Source organism: Parambassis ranga, chromosome 19, assembly GCF_900634625.1.
Source record: "Parambassis ranga chromosome 19, fParRan2.1, whole genome shotgun sequence".
Taxonomy (NCBI): Eukaryota; Metazoa; Chordata; class Actinopteri; family Ambassidae; genus Parambassis; species Parambassis ranga.
This window is the reverse complement of record NC_041039.1, coordinates 19182741-19201608: the sequence shown is the minus strand read 5'-3', so window position 1 is coordinate 19201608 and position 18868 is coordinate 19182741. Positions and strand designations below refer to the sequence as shown.

Here is an 18868-nt window from a genome sequence, read left to right as displayed (position 1 = left end):
AATCAACAGGAAGTTTTGTGTCTTTTTTTTTTTTTTTTTCCGGTCGCCAAAACGCCACACTGCTGACGTCTGGATGTGTCTGTACACTGGCAGTAGTATCTTTTCTATGGTGTCTACAGCAGCGATGTGCAGAACATTGATTACGCTCGTGTTCCATCAATGAACATGTCACATGCAATGTGATGAAATGTAATTAGATTAAATGTAATGATTCAAACAGGTATCCCACCCCCAGACAATACCCATGGGTCCGGTATGGAAGCATCAAGTCAAACAGGTGCACAAAAAGCTCTACAAGTGAGTCAAAAACTGCAGGTGTGAGGTATAGATGTGCCAGAAGTGGTCCAAGTAAGACCAACCAGTAGACCAGTGACACCAATTGATACACATGGAGAGTAAAAGGAGACTGTACTGTAGCTCAAACACTCCTGCCTATAACAGAAAGGTGTCAGTGCACCATGCAGCGATGGAAGACCAGCCTGGATCTCATGCATCCAGGCCCTGTACAGGCCTTCACAGCATTAGCCAGCAGAGGTTAAAGGGACTGATCTGTGTATACTGTACATGTACAGCTTATCTTTGTCAGTAAACACACACACACACACTCTTGCTGTGAGAAATCAAAGCTCACAAGCAGCGGGGTGGTGTGCAGAGATTATCTACTGTAAGCACTCTTCAGTCTGACTGTGATCCCAAAGTCAACATTTACACAGAGTTAAGTGGCTGCGGGGTCAGAGCAGAATCATCAGCAGGTGAGTGAGAGGAGGGAGAAGAGGAACCCTGAGGCAGCTTCTACAACACCTCCACAAACACATCAGCAACCGTCCCTGTGGACACTGAGTGATCACACCTGCAACCAAAGCTTTTTCTGGGAGCAGCAGCAGGGCCACACACAGGGGCCTCTGGTCTTACCTCTGGTGCTTGGAAGCTTTCCTGCGGCTCTCCCTCTGCAGGTGCTGCTTCATCACATGTCTGGTTCTGCATGTCAGCACCGGGGTCGCTCTGATTCAGACGACAAACACACAAGTTTTGCTTTAAAAGTGTGATTAAGCCCCAGGCCGCCCGCATGCCGTCAGCGAAGCTCTCCTCTCACCTGGCAGTATCCGGTGATCTGCTCTGCGATGCTGTTGATACGCAGCAGGTACTGGTGCAGTCTCCTCTGGTACTTGAGAGCAGCGAGTTGAGCCTCGTTCTGCAGAGTTGACACCTGGGCTAACAGGGACTGCTCCCTCCGGTTCCACCTGAGCCTCGCCATCCGGGCTGCGTGCTCCAAAGCTGCGCTTCTCTCCTCCAGGAAGTCGGTGACGGTGCGGAGCGCCTCCACGCAGCAGTGCTCCTCGTCGAGGGTGAACAGAAGAAGCCCGCATCCCTTCTGACAAACACCTTCACTTCCAGTGCGACGACACGGCGGCTTCATCTGCGCTTCCATCCCGCTCGCAGGTTACAGGACTCGGCTGACTGCGTCCTTTTTCCACACTGGAAGCTGAGCAGTCCGCGCGCATAGTTTAAGAGCAGGAAACTTTCCAAAGTTGCTCCACACACGTCTGAGCACATGGACTGCTGCGAAAAGTTTGAGCAGTCTGCGCAGGTCTCACTCTGCGCCACTTCACGCACCACATGACGCGACGCGAGATAAAGGTCTGCGTGAGGAGCGAGATCTTCCCTGCTGATCTTTGTGCTCAGCAGCTGCTCAAACCTGCATTTCATTTCATTTATCCTCAGATGAAGTGTTTTCTTTGAAGTTTTTATTTGGATTGTCTGTGAATTGTCTGTGTTATAAAACCTCTCCAGCAGAGGGCGCCCGTCCTTTGATCACAACTGGCCTAAACATGTGTGATGGAGGAGATCATAGATGTGCAGACAGCTGGGGGTGCAGTGGACATTTGAACAAACCAAAGATGAGCATTAAAAACAAATACTGATATTTTTACAATAGCTGTGCAATGCTTGTTTTGAAGACTATTATATCGTACTATGTATTGTTTCAGTGTTTTATCATGATGTGTACTGCTTCATGACATCTGGTGGGGTCAGGCTCCACTGGAGACACCACAGGGCCTCTCAGTTAGAGTAAGGAAGAGGTTTAATGCGCCTCCTCCTCCTCCCGGCCTATTGCATTAATTCAGCCTCCTCCTTGTAGTGCTGCGCTGACTGTCTCAAGTGGACGATGCTCCTCCAACGGCTAAATCCCAGCTGTAACACAATATCTGCACGGAGGCCTTCAATTTTAAAGACTTGCAGATCTGACACAGCATGACATACTGCAGGCGTCTCAGAGTCATGTTTCAGGGTCTCCTCCTGGTCTGGTTCAGCACTTTAAAGTTAATGTTTTGTGTTGTCTGAGCTGTCAACGGACAGGTGTAGATTTACAGAAACAATCACACACCTGTCTGCAAAAAGACACACACACAACACAAGGAGGGCGGGAGTGTGTGAGGGTTTTTCACCCCCCTGTCAGTCACAGGGAGCAGAACAAAAATCAAAAAGCCGCCTGGACTGCGTGTGTTTGTTAAGAGTAAAGAAAAGTGTTGGGCAGCCGCCTGGGATCAGACCTCTCACACAGCCCATATGCTTGGACTGATAAGGCAGAAAAAAAATAAGCTATCTCTGCCTTTTGTTCTCTTTCTCTTAGCGAGAGGTGACCTAAAGCTCCAGAAGAATCTCAATCTGATTCATTTGTTCTGACCTATAATCCACGCAGAGAAGTGATATCAATTTACTTTTCATCTGCTCGATACCTGATAGGAGACAAACTCCCAACATCTGTTCCTCTTTGAAGAACTGGAGCTGGCCTTATCTGTCACAGAGGCCAGATTGAAACACTATATCTGATATATTTGGTGCTGGCTTTGGTAAATAATACCAAAAAAAAAAAAAAAAAAAACGTGGAGGAGGGGGATCTGCACAGAAATTGACGACTTGTTGAAGCTGCTCATGAATCATAGATAGTTTCAGAGCAGAAACACTAAAGCTAAAGTTACAGTTATGTGAGAATTGCTTCAATCTCTAGGCGGGAAGGACAAAAAGTTCTCTTTTCTTTATGACAATGCTTTCTTTTTTTAAATTTAAATCCTTCTTAGGAGCGTCAGGATCCGTCTTGCTTTGATAGCCGCTCTTCTGTCACATTTGCTCATGTATCTTTTTTAAAGGGACGCTGTGAAGTAAAAATATTCCGCTGTGACCTCTGCTATCTTTTGTTGCATTAAAGATTTAACTGTCTTTGAAGTAAAGCCGAGCAGGGATTCTTTCCAGTCATTTTCTTTTTGCATGGGACGAGCAGCTGCGGCATCGTTCTCTGACACAGTGTACAACACACATCCATCTTTTTTTTAGTGCAGTGTAATGAAATATATTTCAACATAGCCCACTTGTGCATTTGTGTGTGTATTTAAGTCCTGTTGTTACAGAGCACACAGATCCCCTGCTGCACCGACCCTCACCATAACTCACACGGACAGTTTTTCAGTGTATGAATCCCAAGAATGTTTGGTCAGAGAAGGTGCTGTAAAACAACACAAACCACACAGCAGTATAATAGTTAACTACACTTTTATTGTTCCTTGTCCAGCCAATGAGAGGTTTCAGTTTCATCCCTCACATATATACTGTTCGCCATTTTTTTTGTCCAGCGAAGCCACCAGTGATGCTGCCACATCTCAACCGCTCAAAGTTCTGCGAGGCTGTTTTATGAACTTGAATGAATGAGATTCCTTATGTCAGTTTAAGGGTTTTCCTCTCCCTGAAGACCTCACATGAGATGACTGGAGCTGAAGCTTAGCAGCTAATGCACATATTAGGCTAAGATCTATACTGTCTCCGACATAAAGGGATGTCAATCAGGAATGGAATGTATTTCACATGAAGCTGAGAGGCTGAGAAGTTGCTATGACTCGTTGCAAGCTAATGTACCACTTAGTCTCCGATCTCATGCATGTTATAATGTCGAGCCGCTGCTTCGTCCAAAATGTCAAAGGCATTCATGCATTTGGCAACTCTTTTTTTTTTGTTCATTTTTTTTTTATGGGTTGTGGCATGAAGTTTGAACTGGGAAAAGCACTTTGTGGTGGACATTGATATTGTCACAATGTAAAAAGCATGACCAGCATCCGTCACACAAGAAACAAACCAGAGGAACTCAAAACGCAGCATTTGTTCCTCCGTTTGAGGGAAAGAAATGTTCAAACTGTCCAACCAGAGGTGGGTCGAGACATACGAATATCAAAAAGGACAACAGCTGACAATGTTTATATATCTCTGATTATATGTTAATAAAAAGACAAAAAATAATGCATTTGAAACAACAACATGAGCTTTGGATGGACTCTTACTGCTGACACGGATGGCTTTACGTACCTCTTGTTTGTACTAGATTATGAAAAAAAGAAAAGAAATATACTGTCATAGGAGCCAAGCAAAATGTCTTATTAGAAAACATGAAGGAGCCACAGATGAGTCGGACATTGCACAATTATTGGAGGGCATGAGCGTCGCTATTGATCGATTGAAACTGTTAATAGTGACTCTCACACAAGAGAAATGAAAGAAAAATGCTCACATTAAAAAAAAAAAATGCCAACATTCTTCACAAAGCACCAGTTGGTACCACTGAGGTCCTAATGATACAGTCAAAACAAAAGTAGGCTTAGTTCACATATTGATGTTTTCAGTGTGCTGAATAAATCCAAAAATAACCACATCGTTACACAGCGAACCTGCACGTTGGACACTTCCTGTTCCTGCGCTTTTGTTTGCTTTACATTCAGGTTTGGATCCAAATATGCTAAGTGCCAAACTCAACAAACGCTTTAAACCATTTCTCCCCATGTAACAACATGCACACAGTTTTAAAGTGGTATTAATAGAGCTCATGTTATGGTTTGATAATAAGCGCTGATGGCAGGTTAAACCAATCCAAGCATTCCTTCAAGAACCATCAACAGCATATTAGAGAGAAAAACAATATCACTTATTGATTATAGTATTTCAGCATGACATAAATTGTTTGTTTTTTTCTATCTGGTTATTATAAATTTGAGATTTGCTTTGACTGTATCTGTAACAGAGGGTGTGCTTAATAAAAAAAATGCCACTGAACTGCAGTAAAATAAAGACATGAAGATTTCTCATAAATTCATGCACTTAGCCTTCACAGCTGCTTGTTTACCTTTTACTATGGAATGCACTGTAGGTTGGATTTTTCAACTGAAGCCCACATTTCAGCGTGTTAGAAAGGTCGGCTTCATGATGTAAAAAGACTAAACTGCTGGCCTACGCAAAGTGTTGTCTTCACACTTCCAGTCATGATCCAGTTTAAAACAAGCTACCGTGAAAGATAAGGGCAGTCGTTTACATAAGGCATATTTAAAAAGTTGACAGAACTCCTTTGACACTCCTCCAAAGAGGCTTTTTTTTGTGGATAAATAAGGAATGTCTTTGTCCTTTTTTTCCAATTTGTTTCCATTTGTGTCTTTTTTTTCCACCATCATATTCCAGGCAGGAACAGCTGGAACATCCCGGGTTACTGGGCGGAACCAAAAGATTATGGAAAGAGTCCCCGAAGTCCTTACAGACGTCGACCATAAGCGACCGTAGGAGTCTCCTTCACAGGAAAGTGAAGATGGCGCTACATTCAGAGGTTCAGGCAGAGGAGAGCAACCAGGAGGAGGAAGAGTGTGCTAAGAGACCTGGCAGCTGTGGCACCCCCGCCTGAGAGAGAAAAGCAAATCCAAGTAAATTGACTGATTTAATTATTTTCTATGTAAAAATGACAGAACTGACAAAGTTTATACATTCATTTATCCTCAGTTCAGGTTTTACAGTGTAGACGGTTGTACGGTAGAACCTCAGCACTGTCTGTAGGACTTTAAAGGATGTCAGACAACACACCATTTTTTAAACACTACTGGTTCCAAAGATGAAAAGAAAAATCAGTAAAACAGGAAAAATAAGAACATCTTAAAATATGAATGTGACCCTGAGATCACTGCTCCCGCTGTAACACTGAACATATACAGGGATGAATCCCAGAAAACATCCTGCATCCCACATTTCAACATGTGCACCACAATGAAAACCACAACACAGAAGACCTCTAAAATCTACAGTAGTGCTTCAAAACAAGCAAAAGCAGCCCTTGTATACAAAGCCTTGGCTTAGCCCTGACTCCTGTAGGGAAACTTCTGCCTTTTGTTCCCCATAATAACAACTGTTTGAACTGCAAACCCTGGATGTAGAAAAACAATGTTAGTTTACAGCTGATATGGGCGGTACACACTGTGTCCTTAGTTCTAAGTAAAAGGCTGAAACAAAATACACAATACACTCACGCAACAATCCTCATCCGTCAAACTGAAAACTGTATTTTGTGTGCGAACTGTGATGTACCCCATCTGTGCAGAGATCACCTTAAAACGCTCCTCTATTTGTCAATGCCCTGCATTTAAAATCCCTCATGGCTTAAATTACCGGGCCTGTGAAATCAAGCTGTCAGGTGGGGTCTGGACTGAGTGATAAGGGATAAGGAAAAACCACAGGAGGGTTTCCTCTTCTCATCAAGATCAATTACAGAGGCTTAAGACCTCCTCCATCCATCCGTCCAGCCAGCCTGTCAGTCCATCAGCCAGTGAGAGGACCCAGTCGGCGAGCTATCAAGGCTTTAGTCACGGACCATCTTACCCCCACAATCTGAGGTATGAAACCTGAAGTGACAGCTCTACTTCGGCCCGTGGAATCCCCTCTAGCTGTGACAAATGACTGCCGGTTTTGAACCCGATATAATCCCACTACCAAAATGATGGGTCAGGAATGAAGAGTCACAGTGTGTCACTTCAGAGGTCTGGATTTGAAATGTCATCAGAACAAAAGTCTTTATTTTTATCCCACAGACATAGAAGTCCACCATGTGCAATCATTTTTCTTCTTCACCTTTACTGAAGAAGAGCGAAATTAAACTCAGGTCCCTTAATCTCACATTAAACAACTGAGTGTTACCTGTGAACTGGATCTTTGCCATCGCTCCATCTCCTCCCTCTGTGTGTGCCCGGACCTCCACCACGTGGCTGCCGCCTGTAGTTATGGGAATGTCTATGTACCGCTTGCTGGTTGTGTACAGAGTGCCGAAGGAGCTCCCCTGCTGTCTGTGCAGCACCTGGTTGTACACACATGTGCAGTAAATGTATCGCTGCATACAGCGGCTTCTGTTTAACTTCAGAACTGTGACAAAAAACATTGAGGTGTACTCACTCGGTACCCGTCTATCGATGACTCGTTAGCCAGTGGTTCCACATGTTCCCAGGCAATAATTACTGAACGACCCTTTAACTTGGTACTTATTATTTTCGGGGGCTGGCTTGGAGCTGGTTAAAGAAACACAACACGTGAATGAATAATATGACTCCGATGTAAGATAAATATTCATACATGAGCAATAAAGGACAACATACGGGCTTTCTTGGTGTGGATCTGCAGATGCTTGCTGGGCGGCCCGTATCCTGCAGAGTTGTACCCTCGAACCTCAATAAAGTAATGTGAGTCAGGCTTCAGGCCCTCTAGTTTAGTGTGGTTTTCTGAGCCAGGCACCACAACCCTCACAGCACTGCCTTCACTATCTTCATGTTTTCTCCAATATTTCACCTGGGACACGCAGCCATACAGCAGAGATGCAGATTTTATTTGGTAAAAAAAAAAACATTACTAACAACATTAGAAACCCTTTCTACTGACCTGGTATCCATCTATATCATTCTGTGAGAGCAGCATCCACGACACGGTGGCTACTGTTGCAGAGAGAGCTCTGCCGTCAACTTTTCCAGGACCTTCAGAGGGAGCTGAGGAGAATAAGAGAGGCAGTAAATGAAACTTTGACATCCTTTATTTCTATGGATATGTTTAGTTTGACACATGCTAACTATTATCTGACTATAAACTGTTTCTCATTGGTGCTTATTGGCTTCTATAATCCCTTTTTCCTCTCAGTGGTGCATTATTGATCATTTTCAGCACTACAAATGAATCACAGTATGGAACAAGTGACAGAAATTTCTCTAGGTTCACATTCCTTTACTGGATCATCAGACATGATTCCATGACATATGGGACAGTTAAACACAGTGTGTAGTCTATTACTGCCAGGAAACTGTCCTTGGATGTTAAATTGTGACACTGGCACTGAGCCTTGAACCGAGACCCATCAAATACTGTCATGGCGTGGAGCGCAGCGGGGAAAAAAAACGCACACAGAAACAACACTGCAGATACGTATAGCTGTGCCTGGAGATGGAGGCAGGCATCACTGTGAAGTCACAGACCCTCTAAAAAGGCAAACGGTCCCTAAGTGCGTTGCCATGGCAGCAGGCCATCTCTGTAATCCATCACGTCTGGGTTGCAAGTGGTTATCTCAACTGTCTGTCAGTGGAAGTTAATAACTAGGCTAAATGCTTCACATCCTTGGGCGAATAATCAGCTTTCTGGTTCATGCTACATAGATCATTATAATCCCCCCGCAAGGAAAGAGTGAGTGAGAGAGTGAGTGAGAGAGTGAGTGAGAGAAGGGAAGATGGGTTCACTTTCAAGGGGTATTAAAATTCCTCATAACTATACATCTGAACTAATATTAAATGGATCCGACTCCACAGAAAACCATGCTGGTAATAAGCAGCAGACACTGACAGACTGAAATAGCAGAGTGTTGGCATACTGAAGGATCTCTCATTCTGTGAAGGACCAGGCCTGTGATGTGCGATGTGTGTTTCGGGGTCAGTGTTTGCACATTTGCGTGTCGAGAGCTGTGATTATCTTCAGTGCTCACCGTCCTGTGCAGAATAAACGGTGGCAGTTAGGCTGTAGGGTCCCTCTCCTTGGCTGTTGAACGCTTTGACTTTTACTTGAAACTCTGTCATAGGAGCAATGCTGGAGTCTTTGTGGACATAGCGTTTGGCCTGGGGATCAGCCACTGCCACCCTTTTCCACTGGTATTCATTGTGGGGTTTGAAGGCAACAATGTAGCCGAAGTTAGGCCCATAGTAGTACGCTGGCTGCACGGGCTGAAGACAGAAAACAGCAAATTACTATATGGAAATATGGAAAGTGTTAAATCAGCCAGCATGCATTTTGTCCTTTACACAATTCACAGATTTCAAAACATTTCCATAACACAGGAGGGGGGGGATTATTTTTTCATGGGGGCCACACTTCTTGAAGAAGAAACTACTAATACTATCTCTATATTCTCACTATATTGTCATTGTCTTAACAGAAGAGTACTTGAGTTGTTGTATCACTATAACTATTTGTTTTATTTCCAAAATGTTTAATAATAAAATTTTTCAGGTTTTTCACAACAATTCCAGGTCACATGATATGTTAAGTAAGGATACTACTAGTAATTAGCGAGTGTCGCCTCATCCTCACAACAAAATCAAAAAGACAGAAGCAGAAAAATCCGTTAAGATATTTTGTTCAGTTTTCATTCGGCTTAATCTGTAGTTAGTGTTTCTGTGGCCTGTTTTTAATTAATTATTTTTTTTACAAATTAAAGGCTGTTTCAGTCATGTATAATGTAATCCCTATGTGGCTATGCACTCTGTGTTCCTTCTGAATTGTGTAATAAGATATCACTGTCATGATTACAAATTGAACTACATAGACTGGTGATCTTTTATCTTGACTTTAACCCAGTGGAAAGTCCCGACCTACCGTCCACGTGATGGTCAGTTCTCTGCTCGCCCCTCCACCCCCGCCGACATCTGAGGGCGCCACCACAGGAACTACAATAAGGCAGCAACAGCAAAGCTCTGAGCCCACATGCTATGAATCCACACAAACAAAGCCAACCCACACAGCCTGTAACCTAGCCCTGGCAACCTGACTGAAACATCCTTCCTCTGCAAACACAGTATCGGTGCCTTCTCCTGTGCCAAATGCAACACCTTAATGTCCATGTGGGAATCTTGCCGCTCATGCTGACAGAGAAGGACACGTTCTGCTGTTCTGCCTTGAGTCTGGTAGCTCACTTTCAATTGATGATTATTTTTTTAAGAGAGGTTACTGTGGGTCTGTGATTCCCATTTTATAATTGAATTTCAGTATACTGTTTCACCAAAGTACTCATTTGTAGAGGTTTGTGTGGTGAGCTTGGCAGTGTGGTGCAGCTCAAGGAGCCCCAGCATGATGGGCTTTCTGCTGACTCATTTCTACAGTGATACTTAACATAAGTAAACAGTGTGATAATAAAATGACGTGAATACATATCAGAATGGAAATCTGGAGCTCAGTACCACATTTCCCCTCTTTATATTCTATAAATCTTCTGTTCAGCGTGCTCTGTGAGAACACATTCTTACCTGCATCCATTGTTTTCTCTTTAGATGAGGGGCTGCTTGGGTCTCCTGTCCCCAGGGTGTTAGTGGCAATGACCCTGAACTCATATTCTGTCCAGGGAAACAAATTCACCACTGTGGCTGTCTCTGTGTTCCCCTCTACATCTGCAGGAGCTGTAGAAAAGTGCACATTTCAGCACTACATCTATACAGCACAGGCTGCTTTAAACCGACATTAAAGCAACCACAAAGTTGTAGTTTTGGAATGTATTCCTATATTTTAACTCACTGGGGTTGATTAAACAATATTGAATTTTCTTTAGGAGACATAACCACCATGTACGCTCACAGTATGTGTGTGGCATGACCTGAATTACACCAGAGCCAGCACAGTGCTAAGGCAGTGGTGTTGAGTTCTTACATGTTGTGGCATTCTTCCAGACATCTTTGGAGAACTCGTCCCTGTACTGGATGGTGTATTTGGAGATCGGGCTGTGGTTGTCTGCTCCACGGCTCCACTGCAACGTTGCACTCTTGTCAGTTTTGTTCGTTAATCGCACCCCACCTGGGGCCCCAGGGGGACCTAGAGCAAAGACAAGAATAACAGAGTTTTAGCTGTAACTTGATAAGTGAAAAACACAAATTTACAGCTACGGGTTTGCGTTAGAGAAATTATCTCATAGCCTTCTGTTTACAAATTTAAAATTCCGACCACAAATGCTCTCTTTGACTTGGTCCTCAGGGAGACAATGAATGCCCTACTTGCTCACAAATTGTAGGTAGGAAGAAAACGTGGATTTACTGTATGACGTTAGCTTTAAGCTCGTGGGGACAGTCTTGGCAGAATTCCTGAGCAATTTAACAATTTTATACATGAGTCTCAGAAAAGAAAACTGTTTGATGCACATGAAACACAGCACATCAAAGCCCTTACATTTCCTCTTTAGTGTCTTCTTTAAAAGACATCAGAGAAGACTGATGGATTAAGGCATTGGCGCTCAGAGACCATTGACATGTACAGTGTGAACTTAAGCTGAAGCAAAGTGTTTCCAGTCTTCCTCCTGCTCTTCTTGATTCTGCTTTTGGAACTTGAAAGTAGCTTAATAGAAAACCCAGACTGTGTCAGACTGAGCCTCGCAACCCACAGCCTTAGAACTCAGCCAGAGTTTACTGTCTCCACATCATGCATATGAAGGGAAATAAGGTGATTAGACAGCCAAAGCCGGACAGGCCCTGAGCTTACGCTCTCATCTAAGCTTCAAGAGAGAATTCAATGCAAGGAAATGTTATATGTTGGTGTAATGCAACAGTCTTTGTGTTGAGAAATTTGAATGTAAGACCTTTTACTGACAAACTGTATCTGAAAAACTAATTTTAATCAAGTTTAGAGACACAAACCCTCACCCATCACATGAAAACAACCCTTTTCTATATCTCAAATCCCTACTAATAACAAGCCACAGGTGCAGAGCTGTGTTTTTAGCTCATACAATCTCCTGAAGCAGATCTGCTTCCTCATCTGCCGTTGATAAATGGCTGTCTTTCATCTCTCCCTCGCTGCGCCCCAGGCTGCTGGCATTTGGCACTCCATTAGGAACAGGCCCAGGACCTGTGCTTTGGTTACACTCTGGGAAACGTCACAGTCAGCCGCTGTGCGTTCACCTGGCCATCTGTCAACACTCGCCCTGAAAGCAGCGGCGGCAGCAACACACCCAGGACACAACAGGGATCACTGCTAGAGATCACTGTTAGAGTTAGAGCTAGAGTTCCTGCTTTCCTATCTGAAGAGACCCTTTGTCCGCCAACACTGGGTCTGTTTCAGGAGCTGAGGAGAAGGCTGTAAGGCAAGCTCTAAGTCGTCAGGAAGTAGAAGGTGAAAACAAAGCCCGGTGAATCATCCGGAGCTGAAATACAGTAAAGGCGAGGCAGAGTGCCACGGATGTGTGGCAGTGTTTACTCTGTGAGTGTTGATATCTATATGGGTTTGGGAGAACAAGTCCTGAAATCAGCACCCATCCGGATCAAAACACAGTGGTGAGAGATAAAAATCTGTGATTCACCATATACTCATCACATGCTGTTACTCTTAATTCACTTATAATGAAGACAGATGGGAGCTGGCACTATTCAAAACATGTCTCAGAAAAACACTGCTCATTTCACGTAGTTTAATCTGTGACTACGCAACCGAAGCAACAGCTTCAACAAAACATTTTCCTGCAATTTCCAAGTTCCTTGCCTAGCTGGACAAAGCCGATCATCTGGATGGATATTATTTAATTTGCAAATTGTAGAACCCAATAATCGCTTGAATAGACTTTCTAGACAGGCCAGTTATGGCTATGTCACTGAGTTAATCTGACCTTTTCTGGGTGGTATTGGAGGGTACTCTCTGTGTGTTATGCATTAGGACACAGTGCATTTCCTTTCATTTTTATTATTCCAGCACTTTATCTGTTAGATTAGGAGATTTTCCTGCAAAAAGGCTGCTGCCTGGTCACCAGAGAGAAATTTCCTTTTCACTTCTAACATTATAAAGAACTTATTTTTAGACTTAGACTGTTTATTAATGGTCTGTTAGAAAGAGTTTGGGGATATTTTAATGAGCAATTTATGCCAGATGAACTGTCCAATTTGTGGGTTTTGTGTTCAGTCTAATAAACCCTATCAAACCCAGGCAGTGCCACATATTAAGCTTTTCACCCTATCATTAAAAAAGCAGCAATTAAAAGTTTAAAAATGATCTTTGGATACTTAAAAACCTCATACCCTCTTATCTGCCTCAACAACTAACAATTTAAATGAAATGTATTTTTTATGGTTCATTGAAGAACTGCATATGACAGCGTTGTTTTTCTGGGTGAGTCCCGCACAGATATTTCATCAAAATAAACGAACTTGACAGAAAGTAGCATACGAGTGTCGTGAGCTAACGCATGACTCACCCCTGACAACCAGGTGCGCAGAGGCGGTAACGTTGTCAACAGGGGTCTGAGCCGTGCAGGTGTAGAGTCCAGCATGTTTCAGCTGAGCATTTTTAATCAGCAGCTCGCCGTCTGAGCTTCCATTCTGCACAAAAAAAAACACATAATAGATGACATTTAATTTATTCATTCTCCATGAGGCAAAGCTTTGCCACTGTCTGCCTGTCAGAAGAAAATTAACATGTTAGATATTTTTCCCCTCAGCCTGCAGCTCCTCTTAGAATATGGAAAGGGAAATATTGTTATTAGTACTCAAGTAATCTGGGCCTTTTCCATGCGCTCTCACTGTAGAAGCAGAAGAATCCTTCAATAATACCAAAAAAAGTATTATGTGGAACTGAACCCATTTTTTTTTTATGAGGGGAAAATCCTCACTGCATACAAAAACGGGATATCGTCAATCACAGTCAAAATACTGTGTTTTCCTAGCAGACAGGGTAACAAATGAGAACTGCTAACCGCTAGCTTATGGTCAGAGCTGCACTCAGTCAAGGAGAGGTCATGTCAACAATAATGGATGTTTGCGGAAATTGCTATTAAAGTGATATACAACGCACTATTCCACTCCGGTAGTGGAAGGTATGTGAAATAGATTTTAGAGCAATATTAATTTAAATCAGCCTGTACTTTTCCATTTCAGGTCTTCCAGTGAAAACAGTTCAGGAATCAACGTCCAATATGATTTCAGCATTGTTGACGTTTAGCAGTAAGTAATCCAAGATAACTTGTATTATAGGTGTGAATTGATTTCTCTAAAACATTGCAGTGTGTGTGATGTCTCACTGAGGAGCGGTCATAATGCTGGCTGTCCTTGTGGAGGTCAATGACTCGGCCGTCCAGGGACCAAATGAAGGTAATGTCCAGAGAGGGGTCGTGTGACGCTGCACACTGCATCCAGGCTTTCTCTCCCACTTTAACGTCAGCATTGGATGGTGCCAAGGTGATCTTTGTGGAGTCTGGGGAAAAACACAGGATGAAGGGTGAGTTCAAGGAAGCGGAAAAAGCAAGTCTGTCTATTGAAAACATTTGGTTTGCAGGAAATAGGATTAAATAGAGGAAAAATAAGAGAGCGAGAGAGAGAGAGAGAGAGCCTGAAGCAGGCCTACAGTACAAAGATAAACTCTACATCGTGCTGGTGTGAAAAAAAGACTGTTCAATGTGCACAAATGTTCACTAGAGGGCAGAAAAGAGCTTCACATGCAGCATCACCAGGGATCAACTGCAAAAACACTAAAATGCTTGACAGCTCTGAGTGTATCGAAGGAAATGAGAAGCAAAATACCAATAACAGAATTATTGTTTGCTAATCAGTGTTTTGTAAATTAGGCCCTCATTTTTAATTGAACATGTATGAGTCCTTGTCTCCTCTCATCGCATCTAAATCCATCCTGTCATCCCGCTGCCCTTGGGAAATATCCAGCAGTGGCATGTATACTGCCGCTCTGTTCACAGGGCCGTAATTCAACTGCAGTAGACATTTGGAGGTCGGGACTGTTTGGTGAGACACGCAGTGACGAGAATGATTGCCAGCTAAAGTTGACGTCACTCAAAGCAACACCAACTGTCCTGGAAACGTCAGGGACATAAAGAGAAAACTATTAATTAAGCAGTACGTGAAACTTGCCTGTCACCAGCAGCGAGCCTGTGCTATTGGCCTTGCCCCGGTCATTCTCTGCGAAACAGGTGTACTTGCCCTCATCTGCTGGTGTCACATTGAGGATCTCCAGGCTGCCATTCTCCCAGATGAACACCCTGAGGAGAAACCAGAATTATGTCTTCACATGCTGAAGATAAAAGAGCTACAGTATAAAATATTCAGCACAATATGAAGGTCAAAAGTCCAGTCTATGTTATTCCATAGATTTGTGGATGATGAAAAATGATGAAAGAATATCTGCCAGTCCAGTTCTCTAAGAAAGAAAAAGTATGTGAACTTGAAACTACTCAGCGAGAACCAACATTAAATTGTGCTGAAGGCACATTTGATTTATTTTTTCTTTGCATATTTCATATTCCTGCATGACAAATAGCACACCAGCTGCCCCATCACCACTCCCTTGCACAGACAGTAGCCATACAGAGTAGTAAGATGCATATGCTGCACAGGAATTTGCCTGCTGCTCCTCCTCAGTGTGAGTCCCACTGTGGGGGACAGCAGGGGGGCATTAGGTGTGTCGGGGAGGGGGTTAGGCATGGTTTGTTTTGGTTTACACACCAGTCTGTCCACACACTGATCCTGAAAATGAGCTTAATGTCAGCCCCTGACTGACAACAACAACAACATTTAAGACCCCCTCTGGCAAAACAGTAGGTTTAAAGGATCTAAAGCTTATATTGATCCCCAAAATCAAGATATCGTAGCGTGTGTCCCTTCCAGAGCAGACTGACATCCCTCATGTAAATGTGGCCCAGATGTGTCACAGAAAAGGGCTGATGAGTATCGGCCCTTTCTATGATAAACCAGCCTGTATGAATGGATAAAAATCCACTAAATCTTCTCACCTGGTGGAGTTGGAGAGCAGCTCGGTGTCTTTGCTCCAGGAGAAGTTGGGCTTTGGGGCAGCTTTTGGTCGACATTCAATCACCACTCGGCCATTCCTAGCTGCCAGCACGTTCTTCACCGGGTTGTATTCAAATGTGGGAGCGCAGGCTGAGGAGGGACAGTATGGATTATTCATCACATATTTAGTGGAATATGCATTAGCTGCAGGAATGTGTATACATATTCATGAAAATAGTATAGTTAAAAGATCTAAAATCCTGTGGCTGGTTAGTTTTTTAAAGTGTTCTTTTTCAGCCATGCAAATGTTGATTCTATTTAGTAAATGGGCTCCATATGTATTAATGTGCTCATATAGCGCAGATGATTAGAGCCAACATTTGACTCACCAAACACACGCAGCTCTGCATTGGCATATATTACTCCATGGTGATTCTCTGCTATGCACTGGTACATCCCCGAATCCTCAAACATCAAGCTGCTGAACTGCATTTCTTTCCTGTCAACCTGAGGAAAATAAAAGGAAAGTAAACACATCAGCAATCTACTTCTCAAAAGTGGATTGGTTGGTGACATTCTCGAGTACAGATGACAACTAGTTCATTAGAGTGGGAGAGGATTTCATTAATGCATAATGATACATTCAGAAAAACCTCCCCCTGCTTTGCTGTCACTAGCAGCTGCTCTCCTGGGTATTTTCAGGCATGATGACAGTTGTTTCTATGGAGCATTACACAACACATGCTGGCAACAGCCCAGCATCAACAGGTACTTTCTCCTGACATGATGTGCACCCACAGTGCCAGCTTTCTGCCTATGCTGCGCTATTGTAACAATTGGGGATGTCCCGATCCGATCATGTTATCAGAAATCGGGCCCGATTGCGTGATTTCAGACTCGATCGGAATCGGATGTTGCCTCCCGATCAGGACCCGGATATATATTTATTAGGGCTCTCAAAGTTAACGCCTTCTGTGCAGGGTGGCTCTGTGTCCTGCAGTGTAGGGGTGTGACAGTTGCTTTTGGTGCGAGAGGTCCTGGGTTCGAGGTCTCGATGAGCTGCTGCGTGTCTGAAAACCCCATAGCGTGGCGCTCTGGACACACGCACACACGCACGCATGCACACACAGGTTTTGCTGCAACGAAAGTATCGGATCGGAACTCGGTATCGGCAGATACTCAAAATCAAATGACTCGGAGGCAAAAAAACCTGATCGGGACATCCCTAGTAACAATGCTACAATGGCTACATACTGAACAGGTATATCAAACAGAGCAAGCAAGTGTATTTTACAGTCATATGAAAAAAAGATTTACGAGTGTGAACATTACCGGTTCTCCATTTTTAAGCCAGCGAATGCGTGGTTTAGGTTTACCAGAGGCTGTGCAGGACATCGTGTAGTCACTACCAAGGTTTTTTTCTGCACTGCTGATGTGTTCCACCCACTCAGGAAAGGCTGCAAATGGGAAAAATGAAATATAGAGAGAAATCTGTGAAGAAGCTGACTAACAGGTCCTAATGCTATCGAAGGGCTGGTGAGTTTAAATGATTATTAAGATGCATGTGAGTCAGGCTACATAGGTTTTCAAGTTTCAAGTCCAGACGCCTTGCTTCAATCTTCTCTACGAATTATGACCTGGGTGTGTGAGAATCTTCATCAACTTTCAACAAACATTTATCATGGCACCAGCTCCACACAGATTCAAAATTGCATGTTGTGTTTACATTCTGGGAGAGCTGGGAGATGTTGAAATTGTTTGTAATTTAAAAATGGCTGATTTGCTTTATGCATCTCTGTGGATCCTCATGTCCAGAGACCTTTTTCAGCAAACACATACATACACCTCTTACCTTCCACCAACAAGCGTGCAGAGTGGAAGTCCTTTCCTCTGGAGTTCATTGCTTCACACGTATATGTTCCACCATCTTCAAATTGCACATTGTACAGATGCAGCTGAGCTCCTTCCATTTTTATTTCATGACTGTGTGGCAGCCGTCCATCTACCTTCTTCCAGCGAATCTCAGGGACAGGGCTGGGAAGAACAGGAAACGCAGAAATCATGCAGAAGGCAGGTTTCAACTGCACTGCAGCAAATCATTTCATTATCATTGCCATGAACCTATTTGTAGCTTTGAGATACTGATACGGTGTGATACACTTGTATTGTTAACTAAGGTGTAATATTCAGTCAAACTCCCTTTTGAGACCCATTTCTCTACAGTTGAAAGCACTCGTATAAGATTTTTTTTTATAAATAAAGCTTTTAGTCCAAACGGTGTACACTTCAATCTTTGCCCTGTAGCAAGAGGTAACTTTTGATCTATCAGACTTACTTCCCCAGAGCAAAGCATTCCAGAGTGATATTCTGCCCCACCAAAGCAGTCGTTTCTGGGAACTTGACATTGAGGTCAGCTGGGTATTTTCTGATGGGCCCTGAAAAGAAATGACAACATGTACTAAATACAGTTCTACCAGGAGGAAAAAAACAACCAGTATCCTGGTTTTGACTCATATAAAGGGATCACTGGTCCACACACACAAAACATAAACACTACAAATAAGTGTACAAACATATCACATATTCAACGCTGTTTATACAGCCTTGACAAAAAGTAAGGTATTTCCTCCCCTGACACACAAATATAAAGATAGAGTTAAATACAGGCCACATCATACCCGGAAGACATCACATAATATGCATGAGAGAGCCCAAACAACTGTTCTGCTCAGCCCCCGTCCTCTTTGATAGAATAAAAACATTCTAGTCTGTTATCTAACTACTATTCATAACATCTTTGCTGCAGGTGAAACTGAATTAGACAATGGATTTGGCAAATTCCCCTAAGGAAAACATTGAAGTTGCTTTGTGTGGTATTTGAACTTCTTAGACTAGCCTCTGGAAACACACAATACCATATTAAACAAGCATGCTTATAGTAATTCTGTTTGTTTCTATTTATTTTGTATAGCCAGCTGGCACAGTTTCAAACCCAGTTACTGTGTGTCAGCCTGCTTCTACCTCTTAGTTAATTTCGACAATTTAATAAGGCAATAGCAGTAACATGG

At 43.2% G+C, this 18868-nt stretch overlaps 2 protein-coding genes across 6 annotated transcripts in view; both read right to left on the bottom strand.

The window, feature by feature from the left end:
- Positions 1-1552, bottom strand: part of LOC114452618 (PDZ domain-containing RING finger protein 4) — a 104349-nt gene extending 102797 nt beyond the window's left edge. For both annotated transcript variants that reach the window (XM_028432033.1, XM_028432034.1), the window contains exons 1-2: positions 1094-1552; positions 913-1002 (exon numbers count right to left, since the gene is read on the bottom strand). In XM_028432033.1, the coding sequence (XP_028287834.1) occupies positions 913-1002; positions 1094-1429 (426 nt within the window). In that variant the 5' untranslated portion in view covers positions 1430-1552. The remainder of the gene's footprint in view (positions 1-912; positions 1003-1093) is intronic.
- A 2016-nt stretch (positions 1553-3568) lies between these two features.
- Positions 3569-18868, bottom strand: part of cntn1a (contactin 1a) — a 53865-nt gene continuing 38565 nt past the window's right edge. For all 4 annotated transcript variants that reach the window (XM_028430551.1, XM_028430548.1, XM_028430549.1 and 1 more), the window contains exons 8-24: positions 18136-18235; positions 17653-17834; positions 17133-17257; positions 16190-16307; positions 15803-15950; positions 14925-15052; positions 14084-14256; positions 13262-13385; positions 10738-10899; positions 10341-10490; positions 9694-9764; positions 8807-9041; positions 7723-7826; positions 7443-7632; positions 7243-7355; positions 6991-7147; positions 3569-5706 (exon numbers count right to left, since the gene is read on the bottom strand). In XM_028430551.1, coding sequence (XP_028286352.1) covers positions 5630-5706; positions 6991-7147; positions 7243-7355; positions 7443-7632; positions 7723-7826; positions 8807-9041; positions 9694-9764; positions 10341-10490; positions 10738-10899; positions 13262-13385; positions 14084-14256; positions 14925-15052; positions 15803-15950; positions 16190-16307; positions 17133-17257; positions 17653-17834; positions 18136-18235 — 2357 coding nt within the window. In that variant the 3' untranslated portion in view covers positions 3569-5629. The remainder of the gene's footprint in view (positions 5707-6990; positions 7148-7242; positions 7356-7442; positions 7633-7722; positions 7827-8806; positions 9042-9693; positions 9765-10340; positions 10491-10737; positions 10900-13261; positions 13386-14083; positions 14257-14924; positions 15053-15802; positions 15951-16189; positions 16308-17132; positions 17258-17652; positions 17835-18135; positions 18236-18868) is intronic.